The sequence below is a fragment of the Phoxinus phoxinus genome (assembly GCF_949152265.1).
Source record: "Phoxinus phoxinus genome assembly, chromosome: 1".
Classification (NCBI taxonomy): Eukaryota; Metazoa; Chordata; class Actinopteri; order Cypriniformes; family Leuciscidae; genus Phoxinus; species Phoxinus phoxinus.
In genome coordinates, this window is record NC_136876.1 from 29544655 (window position 1) to 29559664 (window position 15010).

At 39.0% G+C, this 15010-nt stretch overlaps 1 protein-coding gene across 1 annotated transcript in view; it reads right to left on the reverse strand.

The window, feature by feature from the left end:
- The window catches only part of cacna1aa (calcium channel, voltage-dependent, P/Q type, alpha 1A subunit, a), a 110031-nt gene that overhangs the window by 58987 nt on the left and 36034 nt on the right, over nucleotides 1-15010 (reverse strand). The window contains exons 6-25 of the mRNA XM_079618413.1: nucleotides 14496-14599; nucleotides 13190-13305; nucleotides 12899-12955; nucleotides 12395-12469; nucleotides 11839-12045; nucleotides 10929-11041; nucleotides 10207-10319; nucleotides 9962-10093; nucleotides 9729-9801; nucleotides 9526-9643; nucleotides 9364-9431; nucleotides 8749-8855; nucleotides 7515-7565; nucleotides 6808-6940; nucleotides 5668-6173; nucleotides 4205-4548; nucleotides 3971-4112; nucleotides 3413-3542; nucleotides 3108-3167; nucleotides 1887-1993 (exon numbers count right to left, since the gene is read on the reverse strand). Of these exons, the coding sequence (XP_079474539.1) occupies nucleotides 1887-1993; nucleotides 3108-3167; nucleotides 3413-3542; nucleotides 3971-4112; nucleotides 4205-4548; nucleotides 5668-6173; nucleotides 6808-6940; nucleotides 7515-7565; nucleotides 8749-8855; nucleotides 9364-9431; nucleotides 9526-9643; nucleotides 9729-9801; nucleotides 9962-10093; nucleotides 10207-10319; nucleotides 10929-11041; nucleotides 11839-12045; nucleotides 12395-12469; nucleotides 12899-12955; nucleotides 13190-13305; nucleotides 14496-14599 (2756 nt within the window). The remainder of the gene's footprint in view (nucleotides 1-1886; nucleotides 1994-3107; nucleotides 3168-3412; nucleotides 3543-3970; nucleotides 4113-4204; nucleotides 4549-5667; nucleotides 6174-6807; nucleotides 6941-7514; nucleotides 7566-8748; nucleotides 8856-9363; nucleotides 9432-9525; nucleotides 9644-9728; nucleotides 9802-9961; nucleotides 10094-10206; nucleotides 10320-10928; nucleotides 11042-11838; nucleotides 12046-12394; nucleotides 12470-12898; nucleotides 12956-13189; nucleotides 13306-14495; nucleotides 14600-15010) is intronic.

Here is a 15010-nt window from a genome sequence, read left to right on the forward strand (position 1 = left end):
ATTTAATGAGCATGGGAAATTCGGCATCAGACAACACAACATTTCCAGACAGGAAATGTTGTGCAAAATTATTTTCGAATATTTTACACTTTTACACTTAGTCGCATCAGACTTGTGTGAGCAGGTTTTTATAAATATTAATTATTCTACGTCACAGCCATTCACATGTTATATGCATGGTACATGTCATGTGTCATGTCGTGTGTATATCCACCTTAAGGCCCGTGTCAGTCTAAATTGCACTGCATATGGACTTTTGTTGTGGAAAAGAACATCAGTTGTTCAGGGACAGAGGAGGATGTACACAAACACACACACAGGACCATATACTATTACCATTTCAAAGCGTTCAGATTCTGGTATTTTAGGAAGAAAAAACATTTGATCTAGGTTCATCGTATTTCTTCCATTCATGCTTGCATTTCAGATTATCAGATTATCGATTCCCAGAATCCACTCACATGCTCTTTACTAAGCCTGGAAAAGAGCCATTCACATGCATTTGTTTTCCAGTTTCATAGTAACAGATGCACCTTTCTGACCTTTCCCTCATTTTAAGAACTCTCTCAAACCTGAATGTTTCCAATGAGATCAGATACACAACCTGTAACAGTCCTTCACAATCATTCCTATAGTCTCTTGTCGGCTTTCCTGACCGCTAAACATAAATCCCTCCCTCTTTGTTCCTGGCTTTATTTATAGTAGTTTGTTTAACAAGATCCCGGATAGTTTCAGTCTGATCTTAACCGTTTGAGCAGCTCATTTTAGCATTGATTGCTACAAAAAAAGTACAATACTCAACCCAACTGCAAACCCTCAACCCAAGGAAAAGCATTACAACTCCTTTCATGTAAACAAATCAGCCAATCATAAGAGGGGTCATTTAAAGAGGTATATGTTTAAAAAGCATGTTTAATTCTGCTTTATGGTCTGTTCACACTAAGAACGATAACAATAAAAACAACTATAATTATATTAGCATCCAAACCTATGGACAATCATTTTCTGTTTATTATAAGCGCGCTCTGAAGTTTTGTCGCCTGCTGCTTTAAATGCTCGTAGTCTATAAAGTCAGATGAATTCTTATTGGCTGTTAATGTTTTTATCATTCATCACCTGAAAAAAAAAAGTTTCTCATAGAATTAGAATGCTTATTAAAACGATATAGTTATAGTTATAGTAATCGTCCATTGGTGTGAAAAGCCATTTAGAGTGAGAAATGGTCATGAAAAAGTATATTAAATAGTTTTAACTAATTATAATTCATTGTAAATGGACTTCTAAATGACACAAAAGTGTAGCATATGGTCCCTTGAATGTTTTCCTCTTGCTCTCGTCTCTTTCTTCTTGTCTGTTTTCCTCATGCTTGGTTCCAGCAAGGTATGTGGCACAGAAGGTGGGGAGTAGAAATACCTGAGGTGAGTGTGGCTGGATGCTCCAGAGAGTCCTGGGCACTAAAGGGTTACAGGTGCCCAGGCAGGGTCATCACCCTCATGGAAATGGGCCCAAGTGCACCCACTGGGTAGGCACTGCGCAAATGTGATGCATGGTGGGGCAGGGTGGGGAGATGCAGTGAGAAATCTCCAAAAGGAGAACTGGGGCTAAATGTAGGGAGGGAAAGAGAGGGTCAAGATATGCCAAAAGCACAGAACTGAGTTCGGGGAAGGAGAGAAAAGCAGAGAAATGGTGAGAAAGAAAAGAAGGAGGGAGAGAGAGAGAGCTGGGCTGTATGGGGAGCAGGCTGGCGCTCCAGGGTGGCAGAGAGCTGTGTCAACTACACAGGCGTTAGACCTGTAGGGAGCAAGACGGGGAAGGACGAGGAGAGGCAGCAAGCAGGGAAGGAGAGCAGAGTGAGGCATGAGCGCTGGAGCCTTGATGACACTTACGTGAAGGCGAACGCCACCAGGGCACCACTAACCACTATAAAGTCCAGGATGTTCCACAGGTCACGGAAATATGAGCCTTGATGCAGGACAAGGCCTAAATCCACCATCTGAAACACAGAGAGCAAATGTTTACTAAATACATGACCATTCAAATGTTTGGCGTCGGATAGATTTTTCAATGTCTTCGAAAGAAGTCTCTTGTGCTCACCGAGGCTGCATGTATTTGATCAAAAATACAATAAAAACAGTGATGCTGTGAAATATTATTATTATTTAAATAATATGTTTTCTATTTTAATGTATTTTAAAATGTAATTTTATTCCTGAGATGGCAAAGCTGAATTTTCAGCACCATTACTCCAGTTTTCACTGTCACATGATCCTTCGGGAATCATTTTAATATGATTATTTGCTGCTCAAGAAACATTTATTATTATTATTATTATCATCAATGTTGAAAACAGCTGTGCTGCTTAATATTTTAGAGAAAACCATGATCAATTCTTTCAGAATTATTTGCTCAGAATCATAGAATAATTTATTAGATGCACGCCAGTCTGTTATTGTAGGGACAATGACATTATATTTTCACGCCCCTAAACATGACGCGGAACAAAACGAACTGTGATTGGTTGAGAGATGGGTTTTCTCCAAAGAGAAAAGCTCAGAGGAATTTCACTGAAAAAGGAAGGGTTATGATCAGGCAAGAGCTTTAGGACCCGCGCGCGGTAACATTAGAAAAGCTTTCCAGAACTGGAGAGACCTAAGTGGGAAGGCATGAAAATGAACACAGAGGTTGTGTTTATTTCTGCTATGTTTTATAGAACCAAGATATGCTGTTGTTGTAATGTTAGCTATAGCAGGACAGTTCTGGGTGTCATTGTTTGTCTGGAGCCGGTGTGCTGCTGGCAACTAACAACGGATTCTTACTTGTATATACTCTTCATTTTTTTTTTTTGTTCTTCCTTGTCATTCATTCATCATCTTTATTTTGCTTTGCTTCAGCTATGAAGAAGAGACATGCACTCTTGCATTGCGTGTTCGTGCATTTTGGGGACTAAGCATTAAGCAATGAAGGTAGGGGTGTGTTTGTTTGGGATGATTTTAACAGTGTTTCTCAAAAATCGCTTACAGCACACCTTTAAGTATAATATAGATAAGTATAATCTATATAAGAGTGACATAGAACATCATAGCCCAGACAGTAGGACAGATGTGTACCTTAATGAGCATCTCAAAGGTGAACACACCCGTGAACACATAGTCAAAGTACCGCAGGACCTGCAAGCACAAAAGAGAAGTACAATGTCAGCAGGAAAAGCAAACTCTTTATGACAATTATGCAAAGATGGATGTAAAGAATGATAAATAAACAGATGGAAGGATGGAGGTATGGAAGGATAGATTGGGTAATGATTAGAGGCATGGACGGATAGATAGATGAGATGGCTACTAGTCCAGTAGACAAAAGTGGACTGAACTACATAGACATAAATAGAGGATGTTGAGATGTGGGACAGTCTCACATTATTGCGGGGAGATTCGGGCCAGACGGGGTCTTCAGCGGCCAGGGCAATACTGCTCATCGCAATGACCAGCAGAATACACATCTCAAAATATCTGAGCGTGACGATATAGTGGCACAACCTCCGAAATCTAAAACACATGTTTATAAAATAGACCAGGTAGTAGCAAAAACAACAACTACATCAACATTGAGAATGTTTTCAATAGAAAGCTTATTTAATTACATTAAACAAAAAAATACAGCACAAGGTGAAACCAGATGACTAATTTATTTTGTTTAAAGACAGAGTTTGCATTGCAACCCATTTTACTTTCATATTTGGATGAATTCAAAAAAGAAACGGTACATTCAACTACGGAAAATGGGATAGAATTTGTTTTTATCCATTGAAATTGTTTGAACTTTGAAAAGTGGTCATTAAATAGCAGATTAGAGCAGGTAGTAGGAGGAGAGGGTTAATGTGCACAAATGTTAATGTATTAAGAATAATTAATTTCACATTGACTTTAACTGCAGAGTCACAGTTTCACAGTGTCACCAAGTTGACTGCACTCACGGGTTGGTGGTAGACAGAATGAACATTGAGGAGAAGGGTGGCATGGGTTTAGGCCCCCCATCATCTTTCTTATCATCATCATCATCATCACCCTTTGTGTCTTCCTTCTTGGGCAGGGGCTCAGTGTTGGCATTTTTATTAACTGTGGAGATGTGAAAAAAGGAAGGAACACTGTAAGACAGATGATTCAACAAATGAAAAAGGTAAATTATCCTCTTCAGCTCTTTCTCTAACCCTGTAGGATGGCATTACTGGAGGGGAACATCGGGGGGATGTCCACGGCAGTGTGGTCAGATTTCATGCCCAGGTGTCCAGTGCTAGCAACATTAGCAGTAGTAGAGGAAGGGTTGGTGAGAATAAGGCTGCTCTCTGTGCCAGTATGTGCCAGGCCGGCACTGTGGGCACTGTTGGCCAGATTGAGCAGACTATCATGTGGGGTGGAGTTACTAGGTGGCTGGGTGGCAAGCTTGTTGTTCATGGCATTGTCCAGGTCCTCACTGTACTGACTGTCCTGCCTGGACAGAGTCTTCTGAATGGGACGGGTCGTGGAGAGAGTCGGGCCACTTCCATGACCATCCCTGATGAAAGAATGAATGAATGAATGAGGCATTTATATAGCGCTTTTCATATGTACTACTGTACACCCAAAGCGCTTTACAGTCATGTCGGGGTCTCTCCTCAACCACCACCAGTGTGCAGCATTCAGCCACAGTACAAAGGCGCCAGTGCGCTCACCACACACCAGATTTTGCGTTTTGCGAATAAGTCGCAATCCATAATGATAAACTGATTTGCTGAGGTGTAAAGTCCAGGTTCAGAAAGTAATATTCATCCTCTGTATTTTGTTCCAATCACTAATTTGCCAATTTGCTAATTAGCACAGTTTTTCAGCCAGGAGGTAGAACTAATTAGTGAAATCAGCTGGCTGAGTTCATGGGTGGAATAAACATATGGCAGGACTTTTACTTTCTGACCCCTGGACTTAATACCTTAACTTAATAGTTAATTTTTTTTTTTAAACTTCATGTAATTTAAGAACTGTTTTTTTCAATGCACTTGAAAAGATGCGAGAGGAGAATGCAATTGACCGTTCGCAAAGACCCGCCCCCTTTAATAATTACTGTTGTTATGTCCGACAAACCACCCCGCTCTCATGCCCCACCATGTTCTCACGCAGTGAAAAATACATTGCGGAGCAGGGAGGACACTGACAACGAGCTGACAGACAGGACAGACCAGGTTACTTTTGATATTAAACAAAGTAGCAACTTTCAAATTTGGTCATTTTTTAAAGAAATGTAAACAATAAATACTGTGTTGTGCTCTTTAATGTGTCTGACAGATCGCTGTAGAGCCTCAGTTAAAATTGCTTATGAACCGATCATCTCTTCTATCTAGTTAATTTATAGCATCAAATAAACACGAATGAACATAAGAAGGAATGTTGTTTTAACCGCGGAAAGACATCAGTACACTCAGTACATCAGTACAGTTTTTCAAGTTGAAATTCTCCAACGTTAATCTACAAACTCTCCTGACTGCTTTGTCAGACAAAAATGGCGGATTCGGGCGGCTTATGATTGGTCAGATCGCCTGTCAATCAAACTCCCTGCGAAGGGTCAATTGTCAAACACATCCCAACTAGTGCATAATATAATTTTTTTTTTTTACCAGAGATTAATTAATATGGAACTCACTTCCTGGTTCGGTGTCGCACACCTCTCTCTTTCCTTCCCTCGCCCTCATGGCGATGGCGTCTGTGTTTACGCTCTCCTCCATCTATATGCTCACACTCAGGTCCTCTTTCCCTGCCCTTATTCCTGTGTCTCCTCCCTCCACCCTCTCCATCCTCTTCTGGGGCTTTACGATGTTGACGGCCTTGGCTGCAGCGCTCGCCGTGCTGATGTCTGCGGTGAGACTCTCTACCCTCCCCATGGTTCTCGGAGCCCAAAAGACTCCGACGAGATCCTGTAGAGTCCCCTCTTTCCAATGCGGGCCAGGGCCCAGATCCTCCACCTCCTCCTCCACTCTCCCCCTCATTGAAGTTGGGCTGTTTGTGCAGGAGCTGATGAGTACGCTGGGGCTGGCCATCACCCGGACGGCTTTTGTTGGTATTGTTATTGCGGTTCTCCTGAGGGTCCACGACCAATGGCCGGTCCAGGTGAGTTTTCATATCGGGACGGATGTGACGGGAGTACGAGACCTGAAGGCATGATTAAAAACACAACAACCACATTTGCCAGAAGAATAAGAAAAATAACCTCAATTCAAGACATTTTTCCCTGAAAACAAATATGAATATTTATTTATTTATTTAACATATTTTAAACATATATTAAAATAGTGAAATTAAATACCAGAACACTATTTTGCTTATAGATTGCTTAAAATGTTTTTAGATATTTTTACTGGAAAACAAGACAAAAATACTGAATAAGAACATTGTTTTTGTGGTGAACTGGTAAATTGTATATTCTATGATTAGGGATCGTATTAAAAGCACCAACATCAATAATCCTGCCAATATGATAATCTGATAATTATTTTAATGTTATGCTCAATAACCGATAAATGGCCGATATTTGAATTTTATATAATTTTTTTCTAATAAAAAAAAAAAATATGCTAAAGTGAATTTAGGCACCACAACATTATAATATACAATATGAAAAATGGATATTCATTAAGAGATTACATTTAACAGTGTTATTAAAAAATAGAGGAAATTAGCAAAGTACTGTTAAATATTCAATATCAACCAATCAGATAAATATGTTGATAAAGCACCTGTTAACAGATACTTATATCCATCTCTCTCTTTATCATTTCTTCCTCACCTTCCAGCGTTCTTCAGGTTCCAACTCATTGTAAAGAGCCTCTCTGCTGTTCACCAGGGTCTGTCGCCTCAACTCACTAGTGCGCTGCTCCCATACTGACTTACAACCTTTGTGGTTCTTCTGTTGCTCCGTGCTGCAGAAACGAGAGAGTGACAGAAAGAGACATTTATAGTAGATCTGAGATTAGTAATCATCAAGAGGGAAAAGTGAGGTTGCTGCAGTTACCACAGGCTGGAAATGCCCACCTACAAGCTACAGCTACCATTTGTTAAAGAGTATGATTGCACCGCCTGGGTCAAACTCACTCACAGAACACACACACACACACACACCACACACACACACACACACACACACGGACACACACGGACACACACACACACACATAAGATAACTATAATAATTCTGGGAGTGAAGACATCACAGGCGCCCAACCCTTGGAGCAAAGCATGTGAAAGAGAAAAAGAAAAAGAGATGAGAGGAGAACAGCAGATGATGAGTAGCAGGATGAAGAGAGAAGAAGAGACGAGGAGTGACAAACCCGTCCCATCCCACCCAGCGGTCTGTAGAACAGAGCGGGGAGCAGCACAGAGAACCGAGGAGGAAATGCACATGTCGAAAAGGCTGATGGGAGAAGAGTGGGAGGTGTGGGGCGAATAGAGAGGCGTTTAAAAAAAAAAACAGAAAGAGTATAAATGAATAAATACCAGTCCAGAAAGTGTTCTGTTGCATCAAGACGTTCAGAGTTTACTGTCACGCTGAGGAGAAAAACAGCATGTGTGAAACACAGAACATCTCTTTGCTCTTCTTCCTCATTCACAGACTTGTCCTCACTAATACACATATATTTTCTCCTGATTCCCTCTTCTTTTCCTTACAAATACTTGGATAAATTCACACACGGACAAACCTGAATCATCTTCAATCAGTCTGTGCCTTTGCATGTAAGTTGTGTGTATATAAACTGTGAGAGGATCACAGGTGATCTTGTAGGACAAAGGATTACATTACAGATGTATGACACCAAATATAACAGGGAAAAAAAGTATGTTGCCTTAAAGTTCTATATGTGATTTGGAATATAGACCAACTAGTAATACAAATAGCTAGAGTCCAGCTACATGTTCCAAAATGCAGTTACAAAGTTAAACTGAATTTCCAGCAGGGTAGAATGTGATTCACAATGTCACTTTTTTTTTCTCCAAATAATTTGGCCTGGGTAAAAGAACGCGTGAAAGAAAACGTCTTTGTGACTTATGGTTTAAGTTTGGGGTCTGCAAAAGAAATGAATGTTACAAATGATTTCCATTTAAAATAAATGCTGTTCTTTTGAACTTTCTATTTATCAAAGAGTCCTGTAAAAATCTATCATGGTTGACACAAAAATATTGCACAACTGTTTCCAACACTGATAATATAAATAAATGTTTCTTGAGCAGCAAATCATCATATCAGAATGATTTCTGAAGGATCATGTGAAACTGAAGACTGGAGTAATGATGCTGAAAATTCAGTCTTGCCATCACAGGAATAAATTACATTTTAAAATGTATTAAAATAGAAAACAGTTAAATTGTAATGATACTTCACAGTATTACTGTTTTTACTATATTTTTGATCAAATAAATGCAGCCTTGGGGAGTATAAGAGACTTTTTTTTTTTAAACTTACTGACCCCAATATTTTGAACGGTAATGTTGATATGTTTGTATTGTATATGATTTAAGGTTCGGATTAGAACAACATCAATGAAAAGAATGGAAACCAAAACATTTGGTTTTGCTTGGTTTTTTTGGGGGTCTATGATTGACCTCTGTGTTAATGTGGCTGATACAAGAGCTACAAATAGTCTGAACACGTGAAAACAGACATAAGGAGGACAAAGAATTTGTGGGAGACAAAATGTGGCTGCAGGACAGAGAGAGAGAGAGAGATACTCACGCAGCAATGGAGAGGTTGGCTGCAGACAGTGGGCTGACCTCAGCTACTTCCTTCGCCGTCTGAAGAGCCAATTTCTTATTGGCTGCCTGCTCTTCCTCCTGTTCATCCTAAAAAGAGAGAAACATGAAGCATATTGATTAAAATGTGATGCGGAGTGTGAAGAAAAAAACAGTCTGAGAGCAATACAAGAGTGAGAGAAACGTGGTCATCAAAAATGCTCATACTGAGTGCTATAGCACTGAAAAGGCGTGGGCAGTAATTTTTGCGGCTGATATTGCATTTGCATTTGTAGGAATTTCCCTTTCAGGTGCCAAATTTATGGGAGGAGATTATTTAAATTAATCACGCAACACAATTTACTAAGGTTTGCGCATGTCAATTTACTGGTATTTGCGCCATAATTTAAGACCCAAAAAAGCACGTCTTGAACCAGACGCTAATTTGCGCTACACTTGGTAGATTGCGTTGGTCATTATGGAAATTATCTGGCTGCGGTTGTGTACATTGTCAGAAGATCACGAGAAGAACTTTCCACTTCTATCAGCACTTTTATGGGATTGCGCTCTCATGCTAATTTGCCCTGTTTAGTAAATCTGGCACTATGTGTGGTTTTACCTTGGTCAGCTCTTGTGCATTGGCCAGATTGTCCACAGCGATAGCCAAGAACACATTGAGCAAAGTATCTGTTCACAGAGGTGTTAAGCAACATTAATACTTCATCGGTGTATGAGAAAACTGTGCAAACAGTATGTCAGCATTCTTTATGCATTTGGATACAGTTGCCGAAGAGTGTAAGAACAATGAAGAAGACTGAGAAGACCATGCCCGTTCTGACTCCACCCTGAGACTCAATCCCATCATACATGACCATGTTCCAGTCTTCACCCGTCAGGATCTGAGGTACACAGAAAGATCCATCATCAAAAAGCCAAGGAAAGCAAACCGAACGATTGCACAGTTTGATGGGCACATTTACTCACCTGAAACACTGTCATTATTGCTGCAGGAAAAGTATCAAAGTTTGTTGGTGGTGTGCCGGATTCAAAATTAAACCTGAAAAGACAAAAAAAATTGCTATTATTATTGTTACACCGAGTATTTTCTATGTCTATAGTTTTATTTATGGCACCAAGTCAGCCTGAATTATTTATTTATTTTTAATACTAAAAAAATAAAATAAAAGTGAATGCCATTATTTTAGTGTTATACTGACTGTCCTCCAAACAGCTGCATGCCCAGCAATGCAAAGACCACGATGAAGAGGAAAAGGAGGAAGAGTAAACTGATGATGGATTTCATGGAGTTCAACAAAGACACCACCAGGTTCCTCAGAGAAGCCCAATATCTGAGAAAGGGAAAAGAGAAGACTTTTAAGACACTCAGTCCTTGAGACAGCTTAAAGGGTACATCAACAAAAGAGAGGGACAGAGAGACACACATGGGACTCGAGAGACTCACTTGGTCACTTTGAAGATCCTCAGTAACCTGAGAGCTCGTAACACACTGATCCCAAACGAGGTTCCTGGCTGGATCATAGCCCAGAGCACCTCGAAAATGCTGCCACAAATGACCTGTCACACACACACACACACGCAAACGCACGCGCACACACACACGCAAACGCACACACACAAAAATACACGCATTTACAGCTCATTCTATAACATTAAGCCACAAAACAAAACCCACTGAACCATGCAAAACACTATCACATATTTGCTTCTTACACTGCAAAAAAAAAAAAAAAAAAACATGATAAAATAATATTTTAATAACAATTATTATTTTATTAACATGATAAAATAATATTGAATTACCGGTAAGTTTTAACATCTCAATATCTTGAAAAACAAAAATGCATATTGACTATTTTTATGTCCATGTCAAATTTAAATAAACAAACAAACAAATTGTACATATTTTACAGTTCTGCTTGAAAATCATCAATCTTCAACACTAAAACACTGATTAAGAAACCAATTTTTTTTTACAGCGCAGTGACAGTGAATTACGAATTATTAAGAATCTTTAATAATACAAACTAATTCCAGTAACTATATCATCATCAAGACCTGATAGAGGAATGATTGGAAAGCTGGTATAATGCTTTTGGTTTCCTCCAAAAAAAAAATCTGATTTACTAAAAGAAGGCAATAGAACAAAAGACAGGAGAAACTCACGATGCAGTCAAAACAGTTGAAGGAGGAGTGAAAATAAGGTCTCGTCCCCAGCCCATACATCTTAATACACATCTCTGCCATAAAGATCCCCAGGAAGATGAACTCAGCAAAGTCTGGATTGAGAGAGACGAAAACAGACAGAGTGTTTACAAAAGACAAAGATATGAAGAAAAGAAAGAAAACCACACAGGAATAACCGAGGCTTTTAGTGACCCAAAATGCAGCCACATTTAAAAATGTATCATGAATTATATGAGGGTTTCTTTTTTTTCCCTTTTTTTACATAGAGCACACATTTTTTGTCAGCAAAAAAGAAAAGTTGTTGTTTTTGGTTTCAAATGATAAAACGTATTGATATACTGCTCAAAACTACAATCAGGACACTTTATAGTTGTCAAACTAGTAGAACATGTCCATTATTAATGTGTTAAAAAGGGAAAAAAAGGAGCCTGGGTGCTCGAAATGTTACCACCTGTGTGTGAGTCTAACATTAAATTTTTCACATTTTTGGAGCCATGGTGTGCCCCTTTGCTGTGGATGTGCATGCTTTGGATCTGATTTTACTATTATTAATGTGATGAAATTGCCATTCAGACATTAAGTGTCCAAAATGTAATACTTTTGGGGTCCATAATACTTTCTAACAACTATTGAATAAACTCAGATAAAAAAAAGAGAAACAGAGTAACATCTTTAGAAAATAGAACATAAAGGAAAATAAAGAAAAGGACTTTTCTCTTACTTTATCTACAGACAATGAAAGAAACTTCACAGATTCAAAACTGCTGACAAGCACATCTGCACAGATTATACAGCCACAGTTTTTCCGCACACAATATGCAGAGAAATTACAGAAAAGTTTGCAGATTCTGTGTTACAGATTATGGAATGGACAAGTGAACAGACTTACAGAGGAAATCAGAGAGCAGGTCAGGCTGGTCATAGTGCACGGCAGCCACACACAGTGTGTTGAGTCCCACCAGACATAGCACAGTCCAGTAGAAAGTTTGCGTCTTCACTATGTGCCTAATGAAGAATCTCAGTCGACGCTCCTTTTTATGGAAGGAAGATCCCTCCAGCTTCGAGCTCTTCAGACTGCCCCGTGCAAATGGAGAACCTGACGGACCAAAACACACATAGAAAAAAACACATATGATTTCTAAAAGGAAAAAGCAACACAAAAAACAGATACTATACTAATTCTGAAATTCAGGTTAATTTATCATATCAGCTTTTCACTCAAATTGTTATGCTAATAATATATTTTGTAATTAAATATATTATGTAATACTACCATGGTACTATGACATATATTTCAAAACTTTCTATTAATATACCATGGTTTGTCTTTCAAAGAATACCAAACACTAGCATGTATTTTTATGGTAATATCCCATTGATCACCTCTTTAGCCTGCATCCTACATTATATAAATGTATAAGTGTATGTTTAACTCTCAAGCGCACCTATATCTCCATCTCCATCCTCTGCATCGAGCAGCTCTGTTTTACTCTTCTTAATTGTGGGCCTCCTCTTTGAGCCTGTGTAACAGACCATACACACTCATTTCTAATTGATTATACTCACAGCATACACACAGATCCAGACAGCCTAAAATACTCAATGACACAGAGTTATAGGAATAGAGAATTTAACAAAGAAGAAAAGAAGAGACAACTCTGAAGTGTAATGTGCCTGTTATATGGATCATAGACAAATATGAAGTTGAGAAATCACATCTCTGCTGTGAGCTACAGATGGACGGTCCATGTAAATGTTCTAATGTACACTGTATTAACTGTGCTTATGGACATGGAGTATACAATATCACCCCCTCAGCAAAGCCAACATGCTATTGATATCTCTCTTCCTTTACATTGGGAAATCAACACCTAGTCCCAGTGAGGGAGCAAAGCGAGGAGGAGAGGGGGATGAAAAGGAAGGAAAGATAGAGGAGTTCATGTAAATACCGTCAAAGGGCATCCGGTCATCTGGGTCATTGTCATCGTCAGCCAGAATCACCTCTTCTGTACACAATAAAAAAAGAGGATTCAAATCAAACCACTGCAAAAGTCATGAAAATGGGGCAATTTCTAGTGCGTAAATGATGCCTGATGAAACATTTTGTACTTTATCAGCACGTTCCAAGACTGAGATGTACACGTGTAAAGACATCCGTATCAAAAGAGACAAGCTTCTATCTGTATTCTTGGCTTTAGCTTCTCTCTGGAGTATTTAATGGTTATTTCTATGGCATTTACCTGCTTTGCAGATCCACTCGAGATATCCGTTCAGCTCTCTCTCTATCTGCTGCTGACGCTTCAGCTTAAGAAACTCGCTCCTGTTCTCCACACGCTCCCTTTCTTTCGCAAACTCTCTGTATCACATACACAAATGCATGCAAAAAAAAATTAGCATCAACAGATGTACACAAAATGCACATATACACTAGTCAATTCCAGATATAGGCCTACTGGACAATTTTTTTGGCCATTTTGAGATCATAAGAATCACTGGATAACTGCCTTCTTGCCTTGGTTGCTTTACTATGGAGGCCTGCACATGACAAAAATAATGGTCAGGAATTAAGAACTTGTTCCCATGACTTAATTAATGTCCTCATTTAAGTTAAAATGTGGCCATGTTGTACTAATTTGTGGCCAGGATTTAACTCAATTAAAAACGAGGGAACAAATTAATAAATCGTGGGAACAAATTATCCGCAATTAACATCTTTAGACATAATTTTAAGTATTTTAAGCTTGTGATGTCCTTCTGGTGTTTTTAAATATTTTTGAGTGAACATCATCTATAGGTACATCTGATGAATTAAACTGTATTATACCATGGTCTGTCTGAATATTCGATTCTGATTGGCTGGAAGGTGATCAACAAAACCGTTTAATGTACAGGAAGTTCCAAATTAGTTTAATCACTGTTCTATATTAATGCGCTATATTCTATATTAATATCCATTTTCATTGAAGCACACACACACACAAACACACCACTTGACATAACATAACATAAACTTGTTATCAATGCTGCCCCGCGACGTTTAGTGATAAAACAGCTTCGCTACTAAATCGCTACATTATATTTCTCAGCAGCAACGAGGGGGTAACATTGCTATTTTTAAGTAGTTAAACTCACAGCTTCGTTGTTAATAGAGAGAACAGACACAGGTACACATCTCTCTCACTCCGTAACCGTAAATTAACCGTAAATTAACCGTAAATTTTATCCTTCCGGTCAAATATTGCGCTGCAAACATCAATAACAGTGTGGATTATCCCTCTCTTGAACAATGCTTACTGTAACACTAAAATCTCATTTAAAATTAGATTCAAAATGTCATTTAAAACATAGAGTAAACTTGAATTTTTGATTTATGAATTTAACATAAAATATCCACACACTGCATATTTTCATATACAATCCACACAAATATCAAACACTGAAATTTATTAGCAAATTAGACAATGCACCAAAAGTGTAAACATAAAAATAAAAAACGATATAGCTGATTTTGAGAAGAGCTCACAATCCCTGAGAGAGTGTTCTTACCCTGATAACACACCCAGCACAAGATTGAGCATGAAGAAGGAGCCGATGATGATGAGGGGGATGAAGTACATCCAGTTCCATGCACTACCTGAAGCATCATTGCTCTGTAACGGCATAAAACAGCTCAGTCAGTACAATGAGGCACACATTCAGAGTACAGTCAGTTTGTTCATCTGGTTTTCTTTGCATTTGCCTTCCCAAGACTCTCAACAGCTCTCTTCCAATGGTGTCAATTAGGGAGACATATGAATGTTAAGGTTTTTTTTTTTTTTTTAGGGAGAGGGCAAGTTGAAATCTGACCCTGCTTACAGAGGATGAGAACATCTATGACAGTACCGTGTCAGATCCTAGGACACCACGTACCATGTGATGTGCAACCTGAGAGTGGCAACCATCTGGCTGGGGCTGCTTCATCTGTGGTACACACAGCTGGGTGCTCGGCACCACTGCACCCTGCCACTGCAGAGAGGAACAAATGAGCAGCCATCTTGTATGGCATTGCTCCACTGACTGCC